The sequence below is a fragment of the Plectrocnemia conspersa genome, unplaced genomic scaffold (assembly GCF_051122295.1).
Source record: "Plectrocnemia conspersa isolate PC_06_02 unplaced genomic scaffold, ASM5112229v1 ptg000001l, whole genome shotgun sequence".
NCBI lineage: Eukaryota > Metazoa > Arthropoda > Insecta > Trichoptera > Polycentropodidae > Plectrocnemia > Plectrocnemia conspersa.
The window spans coordinates 29522356-29538361 of record NW_028277165.1 but is presented as its reverse complement, the minus strand read 5'-3'; the positions used below and the strand labels follow the sequence as shown (position 1 = coordinate 29538361).

General features: G+C 30.8%; 2 protein-coding genes and 1 long non-coding RNA gene across 5 annotated transcripts in view; all 3 read left to right on the top strand.

Moving 5' to 3' along the window:
* The window catches only part of LOC148239552 (monocarboxylate transporter 12-like), a 192603-nt gene that overhangs the window by 80905 nt on the left and 95692 nt on the right, over window positions 1-16006 (top strand). The window lies entirely within an intron of this gene.
* Window positions 10827-13680, top strand: LOC148239554 (caspase-8-like). Its single transcript, XM_088197260.1, has one exon. It carries the CDS (start codon window positions 10948-10950, stop codon window positions 13432-13434), a length of 2487 nt encoding a protein of 828 aa, XP_088053386.1. The 5' UTR covers window positions 10827-10947; the 3' UTR covers window positions 13435-13680.
* Window positions 14350-15631, top strand: LOC148239553 (uncharacterized). Of its 2 annotated transcripts, none has more exons than XR_015811332.1 (3): window positions 14350-14510; window positions 14585-14679; window positions 14777-15631. It is a non-coding gene; the product is annotated as an uncharacterized LOC148239553 (long non-coding RNA). The 2 variants fall into 2 exon arrangements; XR_015811334.1 differs by having other exon boundaries at window positions 14368-14510; window positions 14760-14896.

The window sequence follows — 16006 nt, the reverse complement described above, 5'->3', positions numbered from 1 at the left end:
TATATATATTATATATATATATATATATATATATATATATATATATATATATATATATATATATATATATATATATATATATATATATGTGTGTGTATATATATAAATATATATATAATAACTTGGTTTTCCCCGATTCACTATTACTTCCTCAATAGTTTTATACGCATATATTTTCTTATTAATCCCTTGATTCCTTTGTTAATAAAATATATGCGTACAAAACTTTTATTTAGCTTGATCAATTTTAAGTTATAAATAATAATACGTCCTGTCCTACATTCTGTTAATTTGATTGTATATATAAATAAATTACTAATTTATATACTCCCAAAAATGATAACCGGCTTAAAAATTATAATTTTCCATGATATGCAGATTATTAAAAAATACATAAATTCTTACAAAATATATATATTGAAAAAAAATATTACAATAATAATAATAATCTATAAATGTTTTAGTTTTAAAGTTTATTTGATTGAAAATGTTAAATTTAAAAAAAAATTATACAAATCGACAAAAAAATTAATTAAAGTATCAATACCTTATAGAATTTTAAAGAAATAGGATTTTATAACATATTTTAATTTATAACAGCTACCACTTTTGTAAATCAGAGAAAAATATATCGATAACAAGGCACCCAGAATATATTTGACTTAATGTAACGGTTCATAAATGTTTACTTTTGATTAAAATCAATTATAAATATATTTTTCTTTGATAAATTTGATATTAAAGTTTATTATACTTATTGATATGGTACAAGATAAAAAACTAACACTTTTGAAATAAGATTAACGTCACAAATTAGTTAAAATTATGACCATATACGATCATAGCTTGTACTCACGAAAACAAAACCAGAAACTTCAGAACTTCAATCGGCTACACGTCATCCAAACTACTGCTTAATGATATCAGAAGTTACATTTATCCCTATTCTGGAACGTCATTTATCACAAACAACTTTAGAACTTAGAGCTATATGTTTAATCTATGGATCTCAAAAGAGCAGATGCAGTATCAAAGTTTGTATCAATACTATAATTTTAACGTAACTAATTTATTATATTCCTATCAAAAAAGTATTTTTCTGTTATTCAGCATAAACGTCGACGTCTCTGCAATTCTACTACATGCATATGTATATCATAAGGACAATTTCAAGATTAGATGAAGTAGATTATTTATATACAGGTTTTATTAATTTATATTTTCTTGCTTTCATCGCTAGTATACAATTATATATATATTTGTGAATAATTTTTTATGCGGTATTTCAGAAATCTACAGACATACATACAGTCAGATAAATGATTACACAGTTTTTCATTAAAAATATGGATTTACTTCACTACCTAAAATAAATGTGAGAGATGTCGTAAGATGAGAGACTAACCTCAGATTACCCTAGTGCTCCTTAGAGTCTATACAACAACTTAAAGATACAGTGGACGCATTGAATGAAAAATTGAAGTTGATGAAGGGGCGAAATTCTTAAAACTATGAGATACAATAGCACTTTTTAAGCGTAGTCAAAAATACAATAAGAAGAACATCAACCAAGATTGAAAAATTTTATTTTATTACGGTTTGTTTTTTTATTATGTGCGTATTTAAAAAATAATGTGTCGTTAGCACAAGTGATTTAAAAGTTGTATTGGACTAGATATTAGATACATAATATGTATGGTAACCATTTTATTTTATTATTTAATTAATAGCTTAAAGTTAATTATTCTGTGTGGATTGGATATACATACCAGTTTATAAGAATAAAGGAAAGTGAAAAATGTAATGCTTCATACATGTATAATATTAATAATGACGTTAAATGCTATTTTTTATATTTAGTAATATGTCAGTTTAAGCAATTTTATTTTAAATATATTAATTCTATAGACATTTACTTTTATAAATTATTTATTGTAAAGATTTTGTGCGACATATGTAGGTAAAAATGGACACCAAATTATAAGCTCGATTAAAATATGTACAGGTTTTTATTATATGGGTTATTGAGAAATTAAATACAAAAAATAAACACATGTGATACTACTTTTGTTATATTATGCAGGTAGTGTGAGTTTGTGTTGAAATATGCAATCATCTTTTTAAATAAATATTTTGTAAAACTAAGTACATAATAACCTAATAAAGTACACTCTATTAGATTAATAAATATTTTTTTATGTATTATATTAAAAATAAAATAAGATTGTTTTTTTTTATTAATTTAACATTATTTTTTTTAAATATATAATATATAAACCCAAATGAATTTGTGTTTTAAAATAATTTTATCCAGTTGATATTATTTGAATTTACAATGGTTACCGATGTTTCGTCAATTATATTCTTGCCATGATCATAATTAATCAATTTACGTAAGTTGTAGCCATTAAAGCACTGGTTCCCAACCTATTTCGGGTCGTTACTCTATTTTATAGAAATCATGTGATTGTAAAGAAATATATAGAAAATATTATTTATTAGGCTTATACTTATTTTTTAAATATGAGTAAAAGACGGGGATCAAAACACGATGTTTAATCATTACAAAAATGCTGGAAAACATTCGGTTTAAAAGAGATAAAATGATTACAATAATTAATTATCACGAATATAATAAAGAAGTTACAATGAAATTGTGGAATTGATACAAACATCAAAAGAGTTATTCTTTAATAAATGATATTTTTTTTGTTTTTAATTATTTAAGAATAAATAATTTTCATACATAATTATATTAATGTTAAAACTTATATCACAGCACAACTGTTATTATTTTGTAAATTAGAGAGAAATATATTTAAAAAAATTATTATTATATTTAATATTAACAAGATAACAAGTCACCTAAAATATATTTTACTTTAATTATAATAAAAGGTTTACTTTCAATAAAAATTTATTAATAATATGTTTTTATTCGATAAATTAGATAGCAAAGTTCGTCATACCTATTTTTAATTTATAAAATAAAAATCAAACATTTTTAAGATACGATAAGCGTCAAAAATTATATTTTTATTGATGTAAAATTTCATCTATATAAAAGTAAATTTATATTATATTTATATGTCAAAATATTTATAAAAAAACATACATAGTATTTCCATATTCACACCTAGAAGCAAAAATGATGTTTTCCTTTTTTTTTTTTAATTTTTGTTTATTACATAATTAAATAATACATTTTTATAAACATATATATTTACATTTCATTGGTTGCTGGTTAATTACCATTATCACAATTTACGATTGATTAGCTAAATTAAGAGGAATTACAAAAATAAGAATAATAAAAGAACATAAAATACGTTAAGTTTAGGTCAAAGTACATAAACACCTTTAACAAAAAAAAAAAAAATTATAAATATATATTTTTAATATAAAACTCGTGGACCTGGAGCTGTTAAATTAATAGATAAAATTTATGCGTCAGAGCAAGATGTGCTTTGGCATTTTGTGTTTATATTTAAATTTGAGTTTGTTTTTGTCGTAATCACCGATTCTTGAGATTAACGGGTTAGTATGATTTCGCGGTATTTTTTTATAATAATTATTAGTATGGTGGTGAACATGTTCTTTAATAGTTGGAATTAAATATTTGTTATGAAGTTTTTTGAGGTTAGTATAAAAAGGTGTATTATAAATTATTTTTATAGCTTTATTTTGAACAACTTGTAGTTTAGAAAAGTTAGTATTACACGTATTACTCCACACTGGGCAGGCGTAAGTCATTGCCGGTCTGATTAATTGCTTATATAATAGAATTTTATTTTTAGTATTTAGCGCACTTTTTCGATTAAAAATTGGTTTTAACGCCGCAATGGCTGCGAGCCCTATAGATTTAAGTTCGGTTATATGTTTATTAAATTTAAGCTTGGAGTCCAGGTGAATTCCGAGGTACTTAACGCTCGCCTTCCATTCTATACACTTTCCCTGCTCGCTTATAATAGTCGGGGGCAAAGGTTGTCTTCGAGTTGTAAAAATTATAGCCTCCGTTTTGTCCTGATTTATTTTTATTTTCCACTTTTTAAAATAATTACTTAAGAGAGTTAAGGATTTTTGCAATTTTATTGAAATAGGCTTAAGACCGTAAGAGCTACTCATTATCGCCGTATCATCGGCATACATTGAAAGACAAGTATTTTTTAAAATAGGTATATCATTTGTGTACAAAATGAAAAGGAACGGTCCAAGTAAACTCCCCTGAGGAACACCAGCTGGGATATTACGCGGTATCGATTGTTCATTATTTACTGAAACAACATAACTTCGACGATCAAGGTAGGAGCGTAACAAGTGTAGCAGATAGTTAGGGGTTTTATATTTGTGGAGTTTGTAAATCAACCCATCATGCCACACAGTATCAAACGCTTTTTCCACATCTAACATTAAGAGTCCCGTTGATTTTTTCATGTTAAAATTAGCAGAGATGTGCTCTGTTAACCTATTGAGCTGATGAGTCGTAGAGTGGTTTTCGCGGAAGCCAAATTGTTCATTGATAATTTTATTCCCCAAAGATCCCTTTAAACGTGATAAAATTATTTTTTCAAATAGTTTACTGAATGACGGTAATAAGCTTATTGGACGATAATTAATTGCGATAGTGTTATCCTTTCCTGGCTTTCTAATTGGGTGGATCTTTGCGGTTTTCCAAATAGCGGGAAAGTACCCGAAAGATAAACAGGCATTAAAAATATTTGTTAGATAATTGATGCTAATTCTTGGAAGTTGTTTTATCGTAACGTTATCTAATTTATCTATACCGGGACTTTTTCTATTCTTTAAATTTTTTATGATGTTATTAACTTCTGATAAACCAACTTTGTTCACTAAACTAATATCTACGCTAGATGAATTAATATTTCGTATCGCACGGGCGACTTTGCTGTCTATTTTTGAATCTAAGTAATTTACAGTAAGCGAATAAGATGTGGAGAAAGCGCTGGCTAAATTTTCTGCCTTATCCTTGTTCGTGCATGCGAAGGTGTTTCCATTTTTTAATGGGGGTATTTCCGAATGTTTATATTTAAGTGATTTAGTTATTTTCCATAAGGAATTATCTGCCGGGTTTAGATTTTTTAGTTTACGCGTCCACGATTCGTTTTTTATTTGCTGAATTTTATCGCGAATATAACTAGTTACGCGGTTTATTACAGATTTAAGTCGCGGAGATTTATTATTTTGCCACTGTTTTCTTAGTTTATTTTTGATTTTTATTATTTCGATAAGTTGTGGAGTAAGTTGATTTTTATTATTATGATTTTTACGCGTCGGTATTGATGATATTTTGGCTTCTTCGATAACGGATGTTAAATAACTGATATCATCGTCAATTTGTTTAATGTTATGCGGAGTATAATTCTGTCGCTCATCTTGCAAACGAGACTCGACTATATCTTTAAACTTTTTCCAGTCAGCTTTTAAATAGTCAAAAAGCGTTTCAGAGACTACCTCCGCTGAACCCTCCAGCGAGAATAACACTGGAAGATGGTCAGAAGACAATGCCTGAACGCAATACATTTCTGACGTATTTAAGTTACCCTTGACCAAAGCAATATCCAGAATTGACGGCGTCATGTGATTGGAAGGGTAATGCGACGGTGAATTTGGAAAGTTAACAATCGTGTCAGAGTCGCTCAAGTAGTTAAAAAGTGACGCTCCAGATCGATTTGCCCCAGAACAGCCCCAATGCATATGACGGGCATTGAAGTCCCCAGTCAGAATGACCGAGTCTCCTAGAGAAAATATCGAATCTAGATCACTCCGGAGCAGTTCGTCACTAGGCGAATTATACCCCGCAGCAATTATTATTATTTTATTTTTATGAATAATTTGAATCGCGACGGTTTCTAGATTATTAGTGTTAGTGTTTATACGTGCGTGTTTTATCGATTTTTTAACAAATATCGCGACCCCTCCGCCTGGCCTTGAGGGTCGGTCCCTCCGAATGCAGGCAAAGTTAGGTAAATATACGTTAACATGTGGTTTTAGATAAGTTTCGGTGACTACGACAATATCAAGTTTGTACTCACTGATTAACAGCTCCAGCTCTCCGGTTTTGTTACGGATCCCACGGGAATTCCACGTCATGAGTTGAATGTCTTCTTTAGAAGAGGTCATCGAGATAGTCGACCATCATCAAAGCAATTTCAATTTTGCTAGCGCACTTTCCGGCCTTAGTTCGGATTTCCTGGTTCGGATTTCCTGGAGGATAGTCAGCATCCTGCGAAGCTCATCAGTAGACATGGCTTCTGATGAGGGCTTCTCAGACTGTCGGGCTTGGGGGCGTTGTTGCGTCTTAATTGGGGTGGCTTCCGGGACGATAGTCGGTTTTTTCACTGCTGGTTTCGTTGGCCGAAGGGCAGGAAACTGACTCTGTTCCAGAGCGAACGTTGGCTTGGGTGCGGTCAGTACGGCGGTATGTGGCTTTTGCTGCCTCTTCTTCATCTGCAGGAGATATTCTGTCCTGCGAGGACAGTCCTTGTAGTTGGCCGGGTGACTTCCGCTGCATCCAGTGCAGGTTGCTGGCGTCTCTCGGTCTTTTTTAGTGCATTCGGAAGTGGCGTGGTTTCCTGTGCATTTCACGCATCTGGGGTCTCGTTGGCAGTTCCTCGCAGCGTGGCCATACTGCTTGCATCTGAAACATTGAGTCGCGTGCGACTTATTACGCTTGTATTTTTCAAGCGTGGCCTTAGTGAAGCAAACGTACCGGATGCTTCTTATGGACGTCACCGTCGTCTCAGCGGAAAATTGCGTCAGGTAGAGCCGCGAGCAGGTCTCTGCCTTGGTGTTCATCGCCGTTACTTTGACGACGCTTAATCCTTGCCGCTCCAAATCAGCAGTGATTTCTTCAACGGGAACCTCAGGAAGCCCCCTCAAGACAGATTTAACTGTCTTGTCTTCGTCGGCAGTGAAGGTGTGAAAGGCACGGCGGCCCTTCAAACCATCCATCAGGGTCGCTCGTAGTTCGAGCGTCGCACATTGGATGGAAACATTACCTCTTCCGGTGTAGCGGAGGGTAAAATTACCTGATTTGGTCATCGACTTGATGAGGTCGATGGTCTGGAGATGTGTGCCAACCACCTCCATGATGACAGGTGGCACTCTTGCGTGTTTACTCCCGGCAACTTCGAGGAGTTTGTCATACCTGTTATGACTTGAAGTCGGCAACAGGTTGGCGTCAGTAGAGGGTCGGGCAGTTTTCTTTGGCATCTGCCATTCTTGTTCTGCTGATGGCGATAGGTACGCTTTTAACGTACCCACCGCACGCTTGCGCGTAAGCGTCTTCTTCATCGCGCCGGCGTCGTAGTTGTTGCAAATGGTCGCGGGTGGGGGGTCGGAGCTTTGAACGGCAGCGAGAGCAGGCGCGGATGCGTCCGTTCACCGCTGAGGTACAGAGCAGAGTGATGTTTTCCTTGATTTCTATTTATTACTTCAAGTTGATATAATAAGTAAAAAATCGTAATTAAATGATTATCACTATGACTGCATGCATTTTATATCGTCCAACCAAAACCTTAAAGTTAAAATTATGACCATATATGTACATATGTATGATAAACACAGAAACATCAGAACTTCAATCAGCTACATGTCATCCAAACTAAGGCTAAATGCTATCACAAGTATTCCAATTATGGATATACATAGATCATAGACAGTTATGACAACTTCAGAATCATGTTCAGCTATATGTTGACTATATGTACTTCAAAAGATCTAATTCAGAATCTAAGTTTGTATAGATAACATAATTTCATCGTAACTTCTTCATAATATTCGTAAGCAAAATTTTTTTTTTTATTGTCCAGCATTAAGCTAAACGTCGATTGCAATTCTATATCAGGCATATGTATATCATCAAGGCCATTTTAAGATTAGATGCAGTGGATTAGTAAAATACAGGTTTCGTCACTAATATACACTTATATGTATGTATAGGTTTATTTTTAATAATAATTATTTAATGTGGTATTTCAGAAATCTATAGATCAGATACATGATCACAGTTTCCCATTAACAATATGGATCTACTTCACTATCTAAGTCGAAAGATGAGAGACAAATTTAACAGACAATCATATTAACCACAGTTTACTCTGATGCTCTACCACAGCTTACAAATATAATAGTAAAGACTTTGAATAAAAAATTAATGTTGGTAGAAAGGAGACTCTCTTAAAATGGTAGAAAACAATGGCTACTTTTAGAGTGTAGTCAAAAGTAATAAATGAAGAACATCAACCAAGTTTTAAAATGCTGACTTTATTACGGTTTTTCTATTTTTATTGTGTCAAAAAAAATTTTAGTTAGAATTTCACTGATCTTTATGCTTTTTTGGACTTAATATTAGATACATAATCTGCATATTTACCATTTTTTCAAATTACTATCTTAGTCTAGAAATTTAAGTTAATTATTTATAGAGAAAAAGTTGACAAAAACCTCTTTACTAATCTGGTATTTTTAATGTGAAGATTTTTTTTTAATTTAACAATTTTCACACTAATTTAGACGAGCCATCAAAAAATATTTTAAGAATAATTTTAACTTGTGGGGATTCTTCTTTAAACTCGTGCCTTATTTACCGTCACCAAAGAAGCTCAATCATAAAAATAAGGATGAACTTGACAAAAGAGTGTGAAGGAAGGAACCACACAAAAGCCCTCGTTACGTCCAGAAAAAAAGGCATGTGACTTTTCAAAATTTTTTGCAATAATTTCAGATTTTTAACATCTTTATTGACGGACAAAAGTGGAATGTTACAACCTTTGTAACGTAACGCTTTTGCCAATCGCTAGATACTGTTGTCCTTTGTACTTGCAGTTTTGAGTTCGCATACCCACGAAAAGTTCTTTGACCAGTTTAAAGCCAGCAACTCAGCGGTGAGTCACTTATTGATTATTTTTTTTAAGCACTTTATTTTTTTAAATAAATAAATTAATTATTTACAATTTTTTCATTAGTAAATATTATTGTTCTAGCTTTAATTATCAGTAAACCAAGTATTTGATATTTTTTAGAGAAAAATACTAACGCGTGAAGAGAAATTACATGCGACTCACTAATTATTCGCCGGCGTTTAAAGGGTTAAAATAGAGATTTAACGCGCGCTTGCGGTTGTGACTCGAGATTTTGACACATTGTCCTTGCTCTTTTGCCAGTAATTACGAAGATGGTTTTTGGTCAAGACTAGGTCTTTAATTTCAGGCGTTAAATCTAATTTGAAGAGGTCTGAAGTCTTACATGGAGCATGATCTGCTACATCATCACATACATATTTCATGAAGTGTTTTATAAAAGCGACTACTTTTATTTTATCGCGAAATAATATGGATGCAATAACGTGTAAGTTATTATACAGCTGCTCTTTAAAACCGAGCCAATTGGCTTCAGAATACACAAAAAAATCTATTAATTCTCTCAATCACGCTGGGAGAGTTTTTGCTAATAACTAAATCGAGCTTTTACGATTTGCATTGCGGTGGTATGTGTGCATGTAAAGAATTTCTAAATACACGTCACGTTTTTCTCATATTTACATGAAATATCGTATTGAAATTTTTATTTACGCGTTAACAGTCTTGCGATGGAATCCTCGGCAACAATTAAGCAATTTTTAAATTCAAGGAATTACCAAGCGACTAACGAACGGCGTATAATAAATACACGTAAACAAAGGAAATATATTTAATTATAATAATAAATAATAATAAAAATTGAATTTGCTTCGTTGCTTTCCGAGGCACCGGTAATGCGTTCTGTTGTTTCGACCAATGAAAAATAAGCATTCAAATATAAAACAAGATGGCCGACAGTACCGTGACAACAGTTTTAAATAATTGTTATTTAATAATAAAATTTTGCTAGGCGACAATAATTTTCATTAATTCTTCATTTGATTGAATATAAATAATCGAATTGCAAATTAACTAGGTGTGTTATACCTATGAAAATGAAATATATACATAATGTGTTGAGGATTAAAAGAATACATTGATTAAACTAAATAAACAATCATAAAACAATATTCGTAATAAAATCTTCAAATTTTGAATTCCCGGCGACTGGCTCCGAGGCCGAAAAGTGAGTTTTTCCTTTTATAAATAATCGGATTGCAAAAGAACTAGGTGTGTTACAACTACATATTGTGTTTAGGATACGAAGAATAGACTGATTAAATTAGAAAAACAATCATAAAACAATCTTCGTAATGAAATCTTCAAATTTTGAATTCCCGTCGCCGGGCTTCGAGGCCGAAAAGTGAGTTTTTCCTTTTATATTACATAAACATTATCATTGATTTTGTTTATATAATAATTCTACGTTGTAGCCATATAGGTCATCAAATTGTTCCATCATTGCTTCTGAAAAATAATTAAAATAACAATATGACCTTTATCAAGAGTAAACATTGAACACATTATTACTACTAATATAATCCATAAATTAAATTTAAACAACAACCAAAGAACAAAATTGACGGAAATTACTGTAAAACCAGGCGAACGCAATTATTAACACTTGGCGGTGTTTCACGCCAACGTGGGAGGCGCGATTGTTAATGACCGGTTAGTGATCACACAAATGCGGAATACACGGTCGGTAAAGTGTTTTCAAAAAATACAAAATTATCGTCAATGTCATCAGGCGCTTAGTGTTTGACCGTGTACAGATTGTAGTGGTTATATATACATATTATATAAGCATGTGTGCAATCAGATTCGTCGGCAGTACCGATTGAAATTTTACAGTTCACTGACGCAATGGAGGTTCGCGACAAAAATTTCGACGGTATTGACTTTTAATGATGTCGAATTGCATATTAATCATCAGAATGCGCTACAGAAGCAAAATTTTATTAATAAACTAAAATGTCAACCGAAAATTAAAAAGTATAGAAATTATCGAGCCTTTTTTAAAACTATGTATAAAAAAAGATTTAATAATAAAACCTATTCAATAGCAATCGCTACGACAGAACTAGATAATTTTAAAGAATCGGATGAATTATGTTTGTCAAAATGTACGGCACTCTTGGGAAACAATGAGAAAATTTCTTTAAAATTGCTGCTATCGGACCCTTGTGATATCACCACAGTAATTTCAGAATCGACAAACAGAAAAGAGTTTTTAAAATTCTTATGTAATTGGGCAAGGGCTTTTGGAAAGCATTGGCTAGGGGCACTAGTTGAAGCGTTAGCAATTATTAACAATGAAAATGCCATAAAAATGTTGAATGTAAAGTATAAAGATGCTAAATCTTATTTCTTACCCAATTGCAAAGAATATTCTTATTTTATTCATCCAATGAAAAAAATTCTATATTTAGTATTCAAGACATTCAACGAAAAACTTATTAAAAAGTTCAAAAAATACGTAGACCTAGATAACTACGAATTCGACTGTAACGAGATGATTTTAATACAATTTTTACTATCGGGCAATATAAATATCGGATCATGGATTCTTTTTTCAGATGAAAGTAAAAACTACAATGAATGCGATATAAGTTTGATCGCTGATTTTTTGCAAGCTTGTGATTATCCTGATTTTCAATTCGCAATACAAAATGTTCAGCAGCGTATAAATCATCGAATTAAATTGCAAAATACATTACTTAGAAATGCAAAGATTCCTATAAAAACATCGACTCTCACATTTTGTCAGTTTTCTTATGATCCTGAAACTGATTTGCAATTTCATGATTCATATGACAACATTGTTTCAGATCTGCCACCACAGCCTGAATTATTATGCATTCATGGTAAAAAGTTAGAGATGATGGAATTTATTGAAAGCGATCTTAATATTGATAACAAAATATCGCTGTTGTTTTTACTATGTGATTCTCGAGAAACAGCCCTGTCTTTAATATCGTGTGTGACTACTAGTGATTTTAGAATTTTTTTATATTATTGGTCCGAAAGCTACGGTAGTTACTGGTTGCATGCTCTTATGAAAGCATTGCATCTTATACAATATAAGAGACCAATTATAGAGCTTTACAATGCTGTTGAAGTTGTGAATCAACATACTTTACTTCCTCAATCAGAATCCGCTTTACATCCGATAAAAAAATCTCTTTTTTTAATGGACAAACAAATCTTACAAGAAATTATCAAAGAATTTAAAGATAAACCTGACAAGGAGAAAAACGTAGAACATATTTTTTACGAGTTTTTGGAAATAATGTTAAAATTAAATATTCAGATAGGGTCGTGGAGACCTTCTAATAATATGCCACAAGATGATGCTTTATTAGACCTAAAAAAAATTAAAGAATTTTTAAGTAATGCGCGTTCATCAGATTGGACAAAATCATTACAACTTTTGCCAACTAGCGATACCGTGGCTACCTTATATTCAGGAAAATCTTCAATGGCGACTATACAAAATTTAAAACATAACTTAGAAAAACTTGTAAAAACCTTGGACCAAGTAATCGTTTCTAGTCAAGATAGACAAATCGCGCTTGATCAAATTAATAATGCTGAGATTGAAATCAAAGAAAGGTATCTGAAAATGAAAAGTATATTTACGGGCGATATCAAAAAACTACCGTATCCAATTAAAAATCCTATTAACGTAGGGTATTTCTTGATAATAAACAATATTGAATTTGACGGAATTACCGTTCTTAATAAAAGAGAGGGATCGCAGCGCGATATTGAAAATATATCTAATTGCTGGGCATCGTTCGGTTTTACCATTGTTTCATTTATTAACAAGAAACATAATGAAATTTTGGATACTATTCGAGATTACCTTGAAAAAGTGGAAGAAGAGCACGGAGCTTTCGGCGTATGTATTTCATCACACGGTGATGTAGGTGTAATATACGGAAGTGATAGTATTCCCGTTGAAGTTTTGGATCTGAAAGAAATACTTAGCAATAATTTAGTTGGAAAGCCTAAAATCTTGATCGTTCAAAGTTGTCGAGGTAGTAATATCGCCAAAGAGCAAAAACTAATGCCTGATATTAAAACCATGACCGACGCTAGACCTATATTATCAAATACAAGCAATATTATTAAAAAAAGAGACTTTGGTACAGCAGATTTTCTAGTTTTTTGGGCAACAGTTGAGTCTTATGTTGCATATAGACATACAATAAATGGCTCGATGTTTATTCAAATTCTTTGCGAATGTATGTTGAAATTTGGTGAAAAAATGCATATAGTAGATGTATTTACCAGAGTTACTGATAAGTTATCTGCGAAAGTAGCTCAGGTTTCTCAATTTGACTCCACGCTTAGAAACGAACTTTGGCTACAGAAAGTACAAATTATTGAGCAAAACTTGGACTGTCTTAATCCTTCAACAACTTCAGACAAAATATACAAAAAAATTGATTCTGACTCCGACAGTGATGATAAATCTATTCAAGAATACGACTCTGAATCTGACTAAGAAAAAATATTTTATATTATCATATTACTATTTTTTTTTGTAAATCGTAAATTTAAAAATGCAGTTAACTTTTTTCAGCCGGTACCACCACAATCATGAACTATTTTATTGTCTTTGTGTTTTAGAGAAAAATCTTTTTTAATCAAATTATATTTTTCACTGTTTTAAGCGAATAATTTATGATGGTGAAGATCTGCATAATCAAAATAAATCTGTGATTGTATTATAAATATTACACAAATAAAAGTATTCATGTTTGAATTATCTTTTGTATGCAATAGCGCAATAGATATGTGAATATAGACTCACATACGCACACGTACCCATAAGTGCATAGGGCTCACAAAGCTCGGTATAATATTTAATTATTATTTAATTTAGGTGTTTATTATTCTTACGAATTCAATAGATATTGCATGTCTAAGTTATTTTATTTGCCTGAAAGTTGATAAATAGGCAACATTTTTTTAATAACAAAATCATATGTAAAAACCGATTAAATCATGTAAATGGTCGAATAATTAAATGTTTGATTGTGCAGTGTAAAAATAATTACACAATGGTAGCACATATCTATGTTTTGCAGTCTTTAATGATTTTCTAGGAAGCAGCATTAGGACTAGTCACTATGGGTGGCATTTTAATAGTATATTTATTTATCTCATTGAAATCATTTATTTTGTTTGTCAATCAGCGGCAAAAATAATATTTTTTATTGATATGAAACGATCATAATTAAATGTATAATATATTTTTGTATACAATGTTTATAAATTTAAGATTATATAATTAGTAAAAAGTCATTTATGACTGTTTGATAAAAATCATCGTCGCATTTATTTAATAACGTCCAGTAAAAGAACTGCATTTAAAAGTATGAACATTCATATTTATATGATATTCCTGCACTAACGAAGAAAAAACTAGAATTAAATCAGCTACACATCCAAACTACTGCCTTAATGATATCACAAGTTACATGTGTTACATGTTACATGACAGCTATGACAATTCAAAAACATAGTTAAACTAAATGTTTAACCTATGAACCTCAAAGGAATATATGCAGTATCAAAGTTTGTATCAATACCATAAGTTTACCCTAACTTGTTAGTTATATTCATAACCAAAATTTTTGTTTTTTTTTCAGCATCAGGCTAAACCTCGACGTCTCTGCAATTCTATACTAGGCAAATATAATAAAAGCCATTTTAAAAATAGATGCAGTGGATTATTTATATACAGGTTTTATTAATATTTATATTTTATTAAATTTATCTTAATGGCTTATATATATTTTAAAATTTATATTAGTTAATAATTAGTATATGTGATTTTTTAGAAATCTATAAAGGTGAATACAATCAGATACATATTACACAATAAATATGGAAGAAGCTGTCAAAAGATGAGGGATGAATATAAGAGAATCATATTAACCACAGCCCTGGTGCTTCATAGAGTGTACAACACATCTTTAAGATAAAGTGGAAACATTAAAAATCAAAATGGAGCTGATTGAAAGGCGAAACTTTTAAAATAATCGGATACAGTAGAACTTTTTATATCTAGAGTGTAGTCAAATATAAAAGAAGATGAACATCAGCTTAGATTAATAATTTTGACTTTATTACGGTTTGTTAATTTTTAATATGTTTGTACTTAAAACAATCATAGTGTCCAAAGCTCTTTAAATTGTAATTTAAATGATCTATAGGATGTACTGGACTAAATGTTAGATTCGTAATCTGTATATTTACCATTTTGTATATTTTTTGGTCAAAGCTTAATGTCATTAAAATTGTGTGTACCTGACATATTATTATATTAAACAAAAAGGTGAAATGTAGTTCAGTATGTACACAAATATTTATACTAACGTTGTATCTTTAATCTATATTATTTAATTTATATATAAAGTATACACTTATAGAGTACATGTTCTTTTTGCATACTATTTTTTATCATGTTTGTACTTTATATGTATATAAATATGTTAAATAAATCAAATGCTCACTGAAAATATTATATAATCTGTTCTTGTAATTATATTGGTTACTGAGCCTAAAAAAACAAGATATATTATACATAAGATACTATTTTTGTCATATTATGTATGTTATATGTTTGTGTGCTTATGTATGCACAAACAACTTCTATGTCTTAGTGAGTAAATTAAATCGTTTATTATCAATTATTACGATATTTTAAAAAATAATTATCTGACTATAATCTTTTAATCAGTTTTGACTTAACTTTATACAAATATTCCAATACCAGAAGTAGTTAAAAATTTTAAAGAAAAACAAAAACATACTTTATCATAAACTACTGTTTTAATTCAACCTATTTCATTTTCAATGAGGTGATCCTATGGGTGCACCCAGTGGCGTATCTATGGGGGGGTGGAGGGGGGGCCGCCCTGGGCGGCACTTGCTTGGGGGCGGCATATTCGCAATGGAATCGTCTAGTGCAGTTCTTAACCCTGAATAAACTAAAATGTATGTAAATCTACGAATAGGAAGAGCTTAACAATAATGAATTTATTATTTTATGAGCCTGCAAAAAAATG